The 17,086-nt window shown below is 38.5% G+C and overlaps 1 protein-coding gene across 2 annotated transcripts in view; it reads left to right on the forward strand.

Annotated features, from left to right (window-relative positions):
* The first annotated feature begins 1,302 nt into the window (after positions 1 to 1,302).
* Positions 1,303 to 17,086, forward strand: part of calcrl2 (calcitonin receptor-like 2) — a 28,723-nt gene continuing 12,939 nt past the window's right edge. For both annotated transcript variants that reach the window (XM_077551081.1, XM_077551088.1), the window contains exons 1-3: positions 1,303 to 1,458; positions 15,867 to 15,924; positions 16,221 to 16,395. In XM_077551081.1, the coding sequence (XP_077407207.1) occupies positions 1,409 to 1,458; positions 15,867 to 15,924; positions 16,221 to 16,395 (283 nt within the window). In that variant the 5' untranslated portion in view covers positions 1,303 to 1,408. The remainder of the gene's footprint in view (positions 1,459 to 15,866; positions 15,925 to 16,220; positions 16,396 to 17,086) is intronic.

The following is a 17,086-nucleotide window of genomic DNA, read 5'->3' on the forward strand; positions in this document are numbered from 1 at the left end:
CATAAAAGTCACAAATCAAATGAACTTCAATTTCATCTGGAGAAATCGAACCCATTACATTAGAAAAACTGAGATTATTAAAGACCTCCAAAACGGAGGATTACAAGCCATTGATTTTGAATGCTTAAACCCAGTGTTAAAATAGAAATGGCTTAAATCCTTTCTGTTAAAAAGTCATAGCATTTGGTTTTGTCTCCCCAAGGGTTCCTTTAAAAAACTAAGAGGAATAGATTTAGTCCTTGCATGTGATTTTAAAATTGACACAACAAAACTTGTTTATGGAATGAAGACCATTTGAAAATATGGTTCTTTCTGTTAGTCTTACTAAGGACAATATAGTGTTTGGTCTTATTCTGGAAGATAATGATGTATGTGGAATGACGCTGAACAACTTATTATTGGCTAAATGTTTCATTCATGGCTCCAAATTGAGAAAGACTAAGCCCCTTTTTTTCCTGTCTTTTTGAAAGAACTCACAATCACGTCAAATCTTTAAAACTGATGAAAATGAAAAGTGCAAAAGCTTTGCTCAGTGCATATGCTGAGTTTGGTGTCTTTGTTGACCTCTAATCTAGTAGAAATAGGATAGGGATGGAAGGTTGTCCCCCCCCCACCCCCCGTTTTTTCTTATCTGCTCAATGTGCTTTGTATCAAAAGTACGTTGTTTATTTCAAGCTACCTATTTGTTGTATAATTAATTTGGTTAGTTTGAACTTGCACTACTTGAATGTGGCTTTTGTTGTTGATAGAGCACGTTGTTCAATAAAGCATTAAAAATTTATAGATTAAGTAAAAAAAACAAAAAAAAAACAGACTCTGAAATACAAACCTCATCCAATATGAAGTTGGGACGTTGTGTAAATTAAACGTAAATATAATGTTGCAGATCCTGTTAATACGCTACAAACACAAGATATGCAATATCCAAACTGATCAACTTTATTTTGGGGGAGAGGGGGTTCTCTCATTTTGAAGTTAGTTACTGCGCATATCTACAAATATTAAACAAATCATACGTATTAAAATTTCCTTTTTGACTGGCCTCTTCTACGAACAAACAGCAGGTGGCGGTGTCATACTTTACACTGTCTTGGTGGTATCGTGTTTTAAATGTCTTGTATCGAGTTGCAAAATAGCCCATCAGTTATAGCCTACATTTGAGCTATATCTGACGTTGTTTGTTTGTTTGTTTCTTTTTTTTAAATGAATTGACCAGATTTGCTTCTCAGACATCGACAGAAATGGTATAACAATAAGATTACATTTACACCACATGGCATCAACAGTGACCGATTTACTCTGAAAGTAATAACAGGAAGTCATAAGAGTGTGTCTTGTTTGGGTGCTGTGATGGTTGGGGTTGGTCAGTGTTGTCACAGGGCAGCATGAGACTCTCATCTAGGAAAGGATGTGCATTTTGGAAGAAAAAGTCCGTGTGACGACCCGACCGTTCAAAACGTAAGCGAACTTTATTCAATTTATATGATTTTATTCTAGAACTCATTGTTATTGTCATGGATTTGATTAAGCGTGTGGATATGAATCCCGACCACTCGTCCACAGTTGAGGCACAATTAGTCATGCAAAGTACGTATGCTTGTTAAAAAGTGTAGCCTATTTATGTATTTTTTTCCCATGCTATTACGACTATCTCACATTGTGCCTGATCTGGATGAATATTATGTGAGTGAGATTCTCTTCATTAAATATTATTTGATTCATTGGCTTCTTGCCACAAATAATTGAAAGCCTTAATTGGTGAACACTGTTTAACTGCCATATTTCAAGGAAGCACATAGTCTCTCTTCTGTCTTGAATTAGTACTTTGACTGCCATTCCACTTTGACAACTGCCTTGGTATTGCACTTTTGTTGCAATATTAATGGCATTGTTGATAAATTTGCACACTTAAGTTAACTCTTAATTGGTTTACTGGAACATATTATGTAGAAAACAACACATTGTATGTAAACATTTACTCAGTTTATCACTATGACATGGACACCCTAAATGCCCTATAGGTCCATGCTGTCTAATGACAGTCACGCCTACTCAGCTGTTGGAATGACAAACTAGAGTTGACACATGGTACCCCAGGACAGAGAGCTGACAATAACAGGAGGCCACATAGACACACCGACACGAAATAAAATATTTCAAAAGCACAGCAAGGATAAGGAGTTTATGCACATTTTTTTTTATTTCAACACTCTGTATTGAATACAGACAGTCAACAACTGTCAACACATAGAAGTTGTTTTACCGTTACGTATTATCTATAGTACCCGTTGTGATTTTCTGTGTTGTGCGTTCTGTTGGGATGTCTGTGATCTGTGACTGTTGCAAAGTTCCTCACCTTCAAAATAAATACTATCATATGTGTGGGACTGTGGGATCGCCTTTTCGTGGGAAGCTTCCACTTCCCACAGTAACTTCGGCTTCAGCGGACCAGTCTGCTCTTGCCAAGCTGCTCTGTGTGGGTATTAATAGAAGTTTTGGCTGCTACTTTGATCGCAGTTCCCCACTTGTTCCAGAGTGATGTCTTGTTTCATAACACAAGACCTCCTGATTCCCCTACAACCACATACTCTAAAATGAGAAAATGCGTTCTTATTTTAGGCTGAGTGGAGAATACCGCTAGAGTTGGCATGAATAATCCTAGTATTTTCAGCTTTCAGTATTGAAATGTCTTTTGAGTTATGCACTTGTAATTTAATTTAAACCTTCATATAGCAGTGGGCTCTGCTGGAAAATTTGAAATGAAAAATGGAATGTGTTGGAACATGCTATGTCTGGATGGGTTGTAAATGTTGAGGACAATTGTAATATAGTGTGAGATTCAAGAGTATTTACTTCTGCTTGCCAAGAGGATGTAATGTGAGTACGCAATCCATCCTTGTGCCCAAGTTACGCTGATAAAATAACAAACTTGCAACACAACCAACCTTTTCATGAGTTATAGTCATTGTGGTGCCTGGTTTCTTCTTACTATGACGTGTGGCAGTCACCCAAAAATAGTTTAGTCTGTCTTATTGATTAATTTTATCTACCTGTTGTAGGAGTATTATAATTGTTATTTGTTGCATTTATTTATTTAAACAGGTGCTGTGATTAAGCTCTCTCTTATAATAGTCAGCGCAATAATGTAAATGCATTCTGTATATTATTTCCTGATTTATTTACAATGTAATGTAATGTAATCTATTCTCTTAATTAATTGGCCCACGTTGATAAAAAAAAAAGTTGTCTGAATCAAAATTTATCAGTCTCAAAGTCCTTCAGAGGCCTTTGGGTAAAATCCAGGTGTGCTGCCATGTGTCTTTATTAAGGTGGACACAAAGGTAATCGGGCTGTTTTTGTCTCGATTTTGCCCCTTAAAAATGCCAGAGCCAGACTATCTTATGTTTTATAAGATCATTCTTCAGTTTGAGGTGTGTTAAGGGCGGCTATGTCTCGATAATAGGGTTTGTATCAGGTGGTTGCTGAGAATCTTAAACATTAATCCTTGAATATTGACAAGCGAAAATATGTGGGGAAAACCAAGAAAGTCGAGAGTCATGACTCTGTGAATTGCGATGTGGAACGGAATGTAAGCAATCAAAGAAACGCCTTGGCTGAGGAAGAAGGAAGTCCCCTCCTCCAATGTTGTATTTTGTACAAGTGCGCTCCCCAGTCAGTAAGAAGAATTTTCCAGAGCAATTCTGCTTTGATGAAACCATTCTAAAACTCTTTCCGTTCGGAAACACTCTGGAAACATCGATGCAACATAACTGCTAGTAGTGTCTGATCTTCTTCGTTTTTGTTTGATCACGTCACGTCCTCACAACTTGTTTTGAGATCGGTAGTGAAACAGAATCTTTATAGTGTGGTGTTTTGTGTTCAGCTTATCGACACACACGGTACGACAAAAAGTGTTCAATGCATGAATTTTAAAATCTTTGTGTGTGATCTGTAAAAGAAACAACATATTTAAGATTTGACCTTACAAACCTGATTGGTGGTGATCCTGCAGTTGGTTTTCCTTTTTCCACGGAGGAATGCTGGAGCTCAGACGGAAACCACTGGGTCATTGGTCACTTCACTGATAAAGATACCTCTCCCCGGATTACTCAGTTTAGTTGGTTAGCCAGCTTTGGGAAGAGTCCAGTTGCTTCTAAACTTCTTCAATTCAAAGATGATGGAGGCCACAGGGTCCTCCAAAGCAGCACACATTTTTTCTGTAGTCTGTCGATACGCGCCTCAAGGCAAGCCTGTCTTATTAGTCCGTAGACAATTCCTTTGACTTTATGCTTGTTTTCTGCTCAGACATTCATCTGTTAAACTGCCGAAACACCTCAAGGATGATAAGTGGAATCAAGATACATGCAGGCTAAAGTTTGAACTCCAAGACAAAGGCAGTAAATAAATACAGTGGTACCTTGACATAAGAATGACAGGATTTACAAGGTCTTCATATATGAGCTGTCATTCGGTTGACATTTTGCTTTGACTTGCGAGCAAAACTTTGTGATGAGTGCTAGGTGGTGGCAGTGGACTCAAATCAACTCACTTTAAAAAAAAAATTTTTTTTTAAACAAACATCAGTTTGGCAGATAGTAAGCAATTCTTCAAATATGAAGCCAAGCCTTTTGTGCTTGGTGTCATAATAAGATGTTGTATGTACAACCTTGAAGGGGGCGGTGGTGAATGTAATACATTTTGGAATGAATAAGGCTATAATACAACAAAGTGTGCAAAAGTGAAGCACTGTGAATGGTATTGAGTCTGACCTATGGTTTGAATAATACATGTCTCTATCATACATATCTGTCTACTGCATTACTTATATCAATTCTGAATCAGTATTAACAAGGCCTAAAATTGGTCTGACAGGTACAGTTTAACCATTATGTCCTCAGCAGTGTGGAAGGGCGTTGTATAGTCCAAACATTTTGCATGATAGCTAAGGAATCCCGAGGATTCCAACAATTGTCCAAGAACATGTTGGACATGGGGGATTTAACAGTGAGCAGAAGAAGGCAAGACAGAGCATGAATATGTCAGCGGGAAATAACCTCAGTGAGATTAAATGAGGAAAAAGGGAGTGAGTTTTAGGGGTGAACTTGGTGTCAAGCTGACCATATCTATGATGTTTGTCCGGGTGTGCTGGGTTTCCTCAATGTTTACTCTGTGGGGTCTGGGGGACATTTACTTTAGTTGTCATGTTGTTTTCTAAGATTGTGTTTAATTAGGTTGGCAAAGAAACTAGGCCGCACAGTGCACCCTCATTTTTTTTGTCTTCAAGGTGAACACAAGTTATAATACATACAAGTGGCATTTTCATTTTACAGTTGTATGATAGATACTGTATAATTAATAAAGCTTTTTGGATGGTGACAATTCAGACCAGATTCCAGTCAGGTTAAGGTTTTAAGGTTTTACAAGCTTACGTTCCAATTCAAAATGGCGGTCTTACTTAGTGAAATGACGCTCTTTGTTCACTGAAAAAAAAAATTGGACTTTGGACTTTCGTTGTAATTTGATTTGTGAGGATTATTTTGATTTCAAAATGTGATGAAATGTCGTTTGACTTACTATAACAATCTTCCTGGTTTGTACGCTGGTCACAGGCTAAAGCAATACAATAAGCCATTAAAAAAAAAAAAAAGAATAATGGAAGCATGTGCATTGCACTGGGGAAATATTAGAAATGTTTGGAATTGTCAATTAGTAGCACTGCTGTTTTTATTGGATCTGGATAGTGTTCTTTGTGACTTTTTATCACAAATATGTACTTTCATAATTGCCATTTGAATGGCCATGTTTGAGAATCGTCATGAACATCAGTGAGCTTTGGTCAGACTCGAAGGCAGTAAGCAGGTTTTGCCTAACTTATTCAATTTAGAAAAACAATCCTATATATAGGCTAATATGTAATCATCAATATGTACTGTTAAATGATAAAATAATTTAATAGGCATTAATTTATTGCAACAAACATAAATGAAAAAAAAAAATTTTTTTAAGAAAATGCATGTCTATTTGATGATTCGAACATTATGTCTTACTATTCTTAGCTAATTTTGGCTCTCGGTTTCACACATAGATTTAGGTTCCACAGCCCTAGCTTTGGAATGGCTTGTAATGTGGTCCTTCACCTCCATAGCCAAAATCCTTACAGATGAGCGACTGTTGCCCCTAATGCTTCCCGGCATGATCATGATTGTAAAAAAAAAAAAAAAAGAATCTAACATGGCATTGTAGCAAAGCTAAAAGAGTAATGTTGTGTTGATAATTCTAATTATTCTATTAAAAGGAACATTTGTTCTTCAAATTAAAGGCATTTGTTTTCCAGCAAACAGATCTCGTAGGCTGATTTTGAACAGATGGCTGGCAACTTCAAGGCTTTACAGCCAATAAAATTGAATAAACAGTTGTTTTTGGAGAGGGTTTGTTCCATGAAGTACTCAGTGTCTCAAATCAGCACTCAACGGAAGTTGCACAGTCCTCTGGCAAATTGATTTTAGGTGCAATTTACTGGAATAGTCACCCTGACTTTCACACATATTTTTACCATTGACAAAATCATTGTTGGATAAAGGAAATACTGTATATCTGGAATTGCCGTATTTGCCTGTAGGCAACTTTATTTATAGAGCACATTTCATGCACAAGGCATGCAACTCAATGTGATTCACACAACCAAAAGCTCATTTAAAAGCATTAACAAACACAACTGAAGGCTAAAAGAAGGTACAGTACGAGCCATGACTCAGTTTGCTGACCAAACCCAGAAAACAGCTGAGCTCTGATTGCTTGTTACCTATTTCCTCAGCACAGGTGATGTCTTCTTCAGTCGACAGTAAGTCCAAAAATTTGTTTTTAAACCACGAAAAGCCTCTCTCCATAATGCTACACATTATTAGATTGTGTTTTGTACATTATTTTGTTAAAATTGTGGCGTGATATTGCGGGTATTAAAGGGATGGATTAGGTCCCGTTCATTCCCCACTTAAGGCGCAAGGCCGAAATGCCCCGCCCTCCACTGTTGTGAACAAAACAAATGACTTTGATTTGGATCTTTTGTGACTGGTGTCGTGCATTTCAGGCCCATCTGTTTGCGCTATTTGACAAGAAGGAGCACTGCGTGTCGATCTCGCGCTAGCGATCAACTCGTAGCCAGTTGAACATCTTGTTCTTCGGAGCAATGTCCCCCACACTATGAAAACCCTTCCCATGTCCCTTTGTGTACTTGTAACAATGGTTTATTTTTACCATTGTGTGTGTGCGTGTGTACGCGCGCTTGTGTCCTGCTGAAGGAGGTTGTCAAAGGAGGAAGTTGAATGACGGAATGTTGCAGATTCGGAATCCATTGCAGCCTGGTCATCCAGAACATCTGTGGAGCATTCTCAAGCTTTCTTATTTTCCCCTCATATGGGGCTTTGGAATTTTTGTATTGTCCTCTCTGGGGTGTAGATTAGGGGATATTGTTAATATTTGTTAACTGTGGGCCAGTTACTTGGTTAGTGGGCCCTAACATTGGTACACTAGGACGTCTCTGGTACATAACAACCAATTGACGTTCAAACTGGATAAAATAATACTTTAATGGAGGGATGAGAGGGTGAGAAATAGAATTAGAGTACAATATGATAAATACATTAAATTTGCCTTTGAGCATAAATGACATTAAATAATTGAAAACCTGACATCTCTCCAGAAATCTATTGTGATTGTGCATGTGCTGCACATTCCTTTTAATTTACTAGCACTATTAACTCATTTGCTCCTAAAAACAAATAAAAATGTTCTATTTTAAATATTTCCATGGTCCCAAAACATATTTATATTTTATGTTTTTTTTTTTAATGCTAGAGCTTGCAGAAGGCTTTGATGCGGCCTCTGACCCGAAGAGGTCACTAGTTAAAGCAATGGTAGTTATTACAAAAAATAGGCAGCAGAGTATAAGAGATCAACCAGGGCCATGTTGCAAAAATCTTTTTGTCAGTGTTTTCAACAGGTTTGTCAATAATGATGAAACTTAGTTATATTTTAATGCTAATTGCTGCAAAACGGAAACAGAAAGAAGCAACGCTAATCTTTCTTTTGGTAGGTTCTATGTTTTAGTATAGCAATAGAACAGAATATTCTGTGGGCAAAATCAGTCAAAATACAGTAAAACAGCCGGGAGCAAAAGGGGTTGCTTGAGTGAAAATGGCTGGGAATGAATGAGTTAAAGGGAAGATAGTGTTATACAATAAGTTTTGCGTCTCTGGTAATCCTTAACCTTTCCGAAACTTTTGTCGATGTTGCAATAATAATATAGCTGTAAAACAATATTAACTCTTTGACCGCCAAAAACGTTTAATAACGTTTAGTAAAATCCAAATGAGTGCCGCCAAAAACGTTAAAAGACGTTAACTATGTTTTTTTTTGGGGGGTGGAGGAAAGCCTTGGCCAGCTGTGCTCAAAGTATCAAGCAGATCAAGTTAGTATAATGACTATTTATGGGCACTAGATGGCAGCGATGACTCTCTTTGGACAAGATCGGGTAGGAGTCAGTAGTAGAAGACGTGAGGTGGAGCTAGAGTGTTGAGGGGAGAATGGCTGAGGAAGCAAAAATGGCGACCGGTTGCAAGCAGATCACGCTTGAGCATTTTTTTCAAAGACGAAAAGCATCGACCAGTGCTAAAGAGCACATTGATGATGATGATGGTGACTCTGAGGTTGACGCCGAAGTTGGAAGCGTTGACGCGGCGGCTTCGATCACGTTGTAAAGCCTCACCGGCTAGCGATGCTAACGCCGAAAAAACGTGGTGCACAACCGAGCACTTGTGCACAGGCGGACGTTCAAACGGACGACGAAGAGTACCCCGAGTCCAATGCATATTCATCGGAGGAGTGGGTACAGTCTGATCACGGAGAAGACACTGGTTCTGGACTACGATGCCATCATGAATGGAGTGGATAAGATGGATCAGAACATCTCTTACCGCCCGGTATAGGAACTGAAGGACATGAGGAAGCCAGACGTAACACCAGGTCACCGTATCATGATCCTGAGAGTAGACTTGATGGCAACATGGCCAAACACACACTGCAGTATATACCTGCTACTCCCCGGAAAAAAAGGCCAGCAAGAAAATGTAGAGTCTGCACGCGAAGGGGCAATCGCAGTGAAACTAATCTGTGGTGCAAATCCTGCTGCGTCCCCTTGCACGCAGGGGTGTGTTACACAATATACCACACAAAAAGAAAAACTGTATTTGAAACATCCACACAATTGTAAATAGTACCACAGTTGCACACATTTGTAAATAGTTTGCCAAATTGTTTTGTCAAATTGTTTTGTCAAATTGTTACACTGTTGAATGTAAATAAACTTATTTTGCTATCAAAAAACACTTTTTCATTGTTGGTGGTAGTGTTTTACAGAAGTAAAGCACTGTTTAGGTGTTTGTGGCATCATTCATGGGAAAAAAAGGTGTCAAATTCACTAGAGTGCATGAAATAATATCGTTTCACAAAAAGTTTGATTTCTACGTATTTTGGTCCAAAACAGAGCATTTGGGTGAAACTAACCTATTTTCTATTGTTGATTACTGAAAAACTGAATAAGGTAGAAACAAACTTTTTTTTTCCGATTAAAGATGAGAGTTCAATCTTTCATTTGGTAGTATCTGTGTTTCCATAGTCCAAACACATAATTTTCTGTGGACCTTGAAAGATCAGTCAAAATGCTCTAAATAGGCTGGCACCCACATGTTCTCTTTTCTGAAAATGGTTGGCAGTCAAGGAGTTAAGACCATAATTTGTCATGTTTTCTTTTGAGAAACATCTTCTCCCCTTTAGCGTTTTGTGGTATTTGATCTTATCTCTGTTGAACACTGTTGATGGATGGATGGATGGATGGATGGATCGCAAAGACTGCGATTTGGTGTGCCAATTGAGAAGCGGAGGAGTTGAGGTGGAGAAGAGTAGAGGGAAGGGAGCAGAGTGGATCAGAGCAGGCAGACGGCTGACACACTAGCTTTCAGTGAGGTTTCCGTCTCACAAGATATTGAGATGATTATCTAATATGCTTGATCAGTTTCGCCTTCCAAGGTTTAAAATAAACCTCATCGTGTACGTGCGCTGTGTATGTTGTGTTGTTTCGGTTCCCGTATGTTGGAGAATGTGTTTGTGGAAGTACCAGTCTGATTTGCTGTCAGATGTGTGCCAAGAAAAGGGTTGACTTTACTTTTCCCACACATTAGCATGTGTGATTTTACCAACCGGAGATTGCCAATATTTAATTTTATATATGTATGTTTTTATTTATTTATAATAGATTGATTAAGAAGTGAAGTCTTTATTTACATGTCATGTTTCAGGAACTGAATCCACACTTTCGTTTGTGCCTTACTGATTTACGGTATCGTATACAGGGTTGGGAGGGTTACTTTTAAAATGTAATCCATTAGTTACAAGTTACCTGCAATTTTTTTTAGTTAGTAACATAATCCAAGTACCATAACATTAAAGTAATGTAACTGGATTACTTTTGGATTACTCCAATATTGAATATGTTCATGAAGACAAAATAAAAAATAAATATCACCACATTATATATTCTATACAATGTGTCCCTGCTATTTGCAGGTGATAGGGACCCGGGCTGTCTACAAAAAACAAAAATCCTTGTGTAATTAAAAAGCATGTAGGCTATTGATTGATTGATTTATTGAAGGCCATATGCTGTTTTCGAACTGTCACTAAAAGCAACCACACCTCATAGTTTGATAGATAGATAGATAATGAGGATGACAATGTGTGACATCAACTGCAAAATGAACTTTTATCCCAGTCACAAGTTTAGCCGTGTATATGTTGTGTATGATGTTTAAATAGTGAATTGGTGGGAGGAAGATTTGTTTAGAAGGTGTAACTCACATTATGGTTGTAGGCTAGCGGGCTAACTAGCAAGAAGCTACAGCGCGTAGCATGCCGCTGGACTCTCAGCTCAAACTTTTGCTCCTTCAGCAAGACGAGTAAGTTCCAGTAAATACCGGTCGCCATTTCCTCCTCCCGTCCGTGAAACTTTTTCAAACTGCCCGCATGTGGAGGACACGACTAGTCAGTTCGTTTGTCCCCACCTTCCCCACATGTAGCAACGATCCCACTCTCGCTCTCTCGCTCTCTCTCTCTCATCGTAGAAATTGTAATCCCTCGAAGTAATCCCCATTTTTAATAAATGTACCTGTAATCTGATTAAATGTTTTTTCCTGTAACTGTAATGGAATACAGTTACATTTTTTGTGTACAATCTGATTACGTAACGGCGGTACATGTATTCCGTTACTCTCCAAGCCTGATCGTATATAGCTTATGTTTACAGCACACGTGTGGCAGAATTATGTTCTTACTAAACTCCCCGTCAAAGTACAGTATTTAGTAAGTTTTTACCGGTAATTGGAGTAAATGAACTGTCTTTCATATTAATTAATACATTTGCCTTTACCTTAGTACCCTATAATGCATAATAGATCTTATATTGTTTGTTGTATAAAGATCAATTGTTGAAAAACACATTAGAGAAGGACCTTGAAAAAAATCATAATTTCACAAACGCAACATACTGTGGACATTTCAACACAATAAAGAATGATGACAGTCAAACTCAAACCTCAGGCTGTGGCTAGGTGCATAATGGATATGTAAAACCTTGGTTTGCTGTATACAACGTTTGTTTTCTACTTCACCCAGCATGTGGGTCAATAATCCTAAATCTGGTAAAGCAAAACAATGTTTGGATTTCCCATCATTCTGCGCCATGACCCGCGACCTCATGAGTGCAGTGGGGGCTATTAAAGCAGGGTTAAAGGATGTGGGATGTCTTTATCTTCTTAAACAAATATACAATGGTTAGCGTTTCAAACCCCGCATGGAGCAATACAAATAGATTTTTTTTCCCTTTAGGAAGTAATGGAAATATAAACAATATTTACCATAGTCAAAGAGGCACCATAAAAAAAGTCTGTAAAATCATGTGTACCAGCACTTTTTAAGTAACATATTAACTGTTTTACAACTGTTAAAATGTGAAAACAACTTTATTGTCAAAGGCCTCATATGTGCCCTAATGGATAATCTTCACATCGTTAACGATGACCGGTAAAAAGCTGTCCCCTGTTGAGAGCAGCGAAAACAATAAAACACCTTTCCATCATTTTGATCACAAGGGACAACTTGACGCTGAACTAAACTGGAAACGAGCCGTCATGTGTTTATACTTTTTAACATGACTTTGTTTTCTATTGTGAAAACCGTGTTGCTCAGTGACATGTCTACCAGTGGTGACCCGATTTACAACACAATTTACTCTTTGACAGTCTAAACATGGGCCTGTACAAAAAGTGGCCTCCTTTAAAGGAATGCTTGAAAGACACCAGCAGTCTGTCTTTCTCCAAACAAAAGCCGTCTTCCCATTAAAGGGGAGTTATTTTCTTGGGAGCAACCCAAAAACTACTCGGCCATGGTACACTTATGGTCATAATGTTTGGTAGAGACAGTTGTTCTCCAGCAAGGGGTTATAATACACAAGTGTGTTTGACATTATTAGTCTTAATTGGAACAATACATTGCTGTAGGCAGCTGTTTATGTAGCATACAAGGCATCCTCTTTTCTTCATTTATCGAGTAAACAAAAACACTGTCTGGGTGCTCATCAGCGTGTGCAGTGCTTTTAGCAAATAAACTGTCAAGAAGGCAACGTTTGGTGGAGGACCCAGTCGCAGGGAAGCAGGGCAAGGAGGCGAAGGTGATGGACAAAAAAGGACTTTAATTACTACAAAACAAAAGCAAACTCCAAATGGCAAGAGAAAACAAAACGTGGGGAGGACAACAAGGCAAAAACTGGTAGCATGACGGGAGGGAATTGACAATGAACCAACACAGAACCAACACGCTAATGACACAACGAGACACACCTGGGGGAAGACACAAGTGGCTGAGGGCACGGATTGGTTGACACGAGGAAGGGCAGGATTACACTTAACAAGACCAAGGGAGACACACAAGGAAAAACAGAACCCAAACATGACATAAACGAAACAATACTTGTAGCGATTACAAAGTAGATCAGATTTCACAAAGCTTCACAAATGTTCACTCTACGCCACCGCCTTATGACAGCCACTCATTTCCCTTTTTGCCAGCCTTTATGTCCAAATCTGTTTTTCAGTTTTTGATTGAATTTACTCAAATATGCACGCTGCAACTTAGGTTTGACTGTGCTTGAGCATACACAAAATGACTTTTCATTGACATTATTCACCATAAAAAAAAAAAGTAAACCGTAAAAGTAATGTTAAACCTGAACGTAAATTCAACAATGCATTTTGTGACGTGGGATGCTTATACCAGGGGTGGCCAAGTTCGGTCCTCGAGAGCCACGATCCAGCCTGTTTTCCATTTTTCTCTCCACTAACACACCTGATTCATGATTAGGATCGTTATCAGGCTTCTGCAAAGCGTGCTGATGAGCTGATCATTAAATTCAGCTGCGCTGAAGGAGGGGGAGATATGGAAAACAGGCAGGATAGGGGCTCTCGAGGACCCAACTTGGCCACCCCTGGCTTGTACAGTATACAGTGCTTTTATCTGGTTCACAAAGATACTTTACACAACTTTAAAACTATATAATTGTGGACAATTTAGTCTCTCTAAAACAGAGTTGGGCATCGAGGGCCAGAGTCCTGCAGGTTTTGCATGTTGCCCTTCTCCAACACAGCTGATATATGATTAGGTCATCAGCAAACTCTGCATGAGAAGCCTGATAACGATCCTGTTGATTGGAATCAGCTTGTGTTAGAAGTGAGAAACCTTTCAAAAGCTGCAAGACTCCGGCCCACGATGACCGAGATTGCCCACCTCAGCTCTGAAATATGCAAGGGGGAAATAAATAATCGCGATCTGTTCACTTCCTGTAATAGACGTGTTTTCGCGTTGTAATCCAAAACTCAGAAGTAGGCTTTCACCAACTTTGGAGTGATGTTTCCAAACAAAAATATACACAAATACAACAAAAAGAGCTGAGACATTACTGTCAATTGCGGAACCAATCAGTTACATTGAACTAAGTCGCGATCACAAGATGTGCCTAAAATGAAAAATGTCGACAACAGCTGCTTGTACTTCCAACTGGGGAGGAGAATAAAGTGTGTGACAACACTGCGGTCATTTCATTCAGTCGCTGCATTCTAGGACTGTAGTACCAGTGGTGTGCACGCCATTAAAAAAATGAGATGTGGAAAGATATTAAAACGTATTGCGGGAAGTTGTAAATGCAGTTCAGATTGTAATGAACATTTTGTGCTTCATTCCAAAAGTGTGTTTGTTTTTTTTCTTAGGCTTTTTTTCATGCAATCACAGATGTTTTTGACGATACAACAAAAAGAGCTGAGACGTTACTGTCAATTGCGGAACCAATCAGTTACATTGAACTAAGTCGCGATCACAAGATGTGCCTAAAATGAAAAATGTCGACAACAGCTGCTTGTACTTCCAACTGGGGAGGAGAATAAAGTGTGTGACAACACTGCGGTCATTTCATTCAGTCGCTGCATTCTAGGACTGTAGTACCAGTGGTGTGCACGCCATTAAAAAAATGAGATGTGGAAAGATATTAAAACGTATTGCGGGAAGTTGTAAATGCAGTTCAGATTGTAATGAACATTTTGTGCTTCATTCCAAAAGTGTGTTTGTTTTTTTTCTTAGGCTTTTTTTCATGCAATCACAGATGTTTTTGACGATTCGATACATACTCTATACCTCCATCTAGTATTTTAAAGTGGAATGATTCTGTTTGTTTCTTTGCACTTGTATCTTTTAAATCAAAACCAACTTTGATTCAAATCGTTTTTTTGCTACTCCCCTAATTTGCATTTTACTGTGGGAAAATACTTTTAATTTGGAGCAAACTAGAAGGTAGCCAGTGTCCTGGATTGCGCTCGACCTTTAAGGTTCCACTGTGTACTCGGGTCACATTGAGTCATGGCTGTGTCTTGTGTTTCCCACGATTATGTTCTCTTGAAAGATGCTTTTACAGGAAATAGTAAGCACAATCACCATTAATCTCAGTTTACAACAAAATGAAATATGACTTAATGGCCAGGCTGTCCAAACATTCAAGCATGTTGTCTTTGTTTTCTCCCTTTAAGGATTTAACCCTATAACACCAAACATATCATATTAAATACAATACATTTTGAGCCCTCTATTTCATGAGTATAGTAGTTTGTTCCCATTAAAACCCTTACGTATATGATCTGACACATGCATTGCACGAATAAACCATTAGAGGGCAGTATCACCCAGCTGATGGCTTTCACAGCGACTTGCAAGATCGTGCCAATTGAGAAAGGACAGACACCTATACTTATTAATAGTGGGAAATGTTCTTTCTGATTTTTGGAAATACTTATATGTTTGATATGTATGTTTATTATTATATTTTTGATAGTTATAAATGTACGAATGTAAAGCACTGTGACCGGATGTATCAAATATGACACAGATCAAAAGTCATGTGGAAGTTGATTTTCTCCCCAAAAAAGAAAAAATACAAAGAATCAGAATTTTTTCTCATATATTTTATGGATCAGGCTTTATAGGATTCAAGCTCATCCAACAGAAGCCCTACCTTTCTGCTATCTTAATGATACTTTCTCAAATGTTGCCTTTTGCTAGTCAGAAACACTTTTGGAAACTTGCTGCACTTTTGCCTGATGATTTCACTGACATTTGCTGGAGCATGACTTTTTTTTTTTTTCTTGCTAGATTAACAAAGCTTAAACACAAAGACCACAAATAATGGCTTCTAATGTGTTTTATTGTTTCTTCTGTAGTGACATGTGGAGGACCAGAACCCTATCGCTGATATTTGCACTGTTGCTGGGCTCAGAGGTAAGACCACTACACTTTTGATTGATTGGGATTTTAGCTAACTCGGCTTGCTTTTGATGCCAGAACAAGAACCCTGTAGATTTTTATAACGTCCGGAAGGGCATGATTATTTTTGTTTCAAAGCAGGAGGCCTATTTCTTTTAAATGATGACGTTCTGTACCTCTCTGCCAAGCAGGACTTTCTTCAAGGGAGTCAATACTGTGTAGTTAGTTTATTGTATCGTATGTGATACAACAATGAATTGTGGAAAGGGGGGATCTTCTTGGAATGAAATTTTGATGACTACATTTTACAGGTCACACGGTGCGAGGATGTGGAGTACATGACTGCGGATGAGTTAGCCTTGCAGGACCAGCAAGATAATTTGGGCAACATATCCACTGTACCAGGAGTGAAAAGTCACCAGATTCTGGCTGCGCAGTTCGAGTGCTATCTGAAGATACTGCGCGATCCACCACGAGCCGAAGAAGGTGACATCACACTAGCTGTAGTCGTAGGCCAGCTACCATTTCCCTTCAAGCTCAAGTGAAATTTCGGCCCATTTAAAGACACCATATGTAATAATGTCAACAGGTTACAGTTAATTATAGATAATTACAGATCACCTATTTTAAGCGATTTATGTGAGTGTTTCCGAATCCCAACATTTATTGAAAGAAGGCACATATTTCACATTGGAAAAATAATCTCACAGTACATCACTTTACTTTACTTTTTTTTTTTTTTTTTTAAGAGGATAGGTAGGTTATTTATCTGCAGAGCCTTCTGTCATTTATTGGAAGAGCATGTAATCATTCTGCCTTTTGCGCTACGTTGTTGGCAAACAAAAATACATTTTTGTAGTAATTAATTAGTGACCCTGGATAAATTGCCGTGGCATACTTGATGACCTCTCACGGCACACTCATTTGCCACAGAACACAGGTTGTAGTGATCCTCTTGCCAATCAAAACGGGTCACCATGGTTACCTGTGGGTTGTTGTTTTGACGCGTGGTTCAATGACGAAGACTCACTACAGTTTCGACTTCACAATGCTGATTTATTTTACTTACAGTTCGTTTCAATTTTGTTTCCACTTGGACAGAGAACGTGAGTCCATAATGACCGGACACAACACGATCACTCCCACCGCGCCACCGACCACGGTCTAAAACTGTTTT

The sequence above is a fragment of the Vanacampus margaritifer genome, chromosome 1, assembly GCF_051991255.1.
Source record: "Vanacampus margaritifer isolate UIUO_Vmar chromosome 1, RoL_Vmar_1.0, whole genome shotgun sequence".
Classification (NCBI taxonomy): Eukaryota; Metazoa; Chordata; class Actinopteri; order Syngnathiformes; family Syngnathidae; genus Vanacampus; species Vanacampus margaritifer.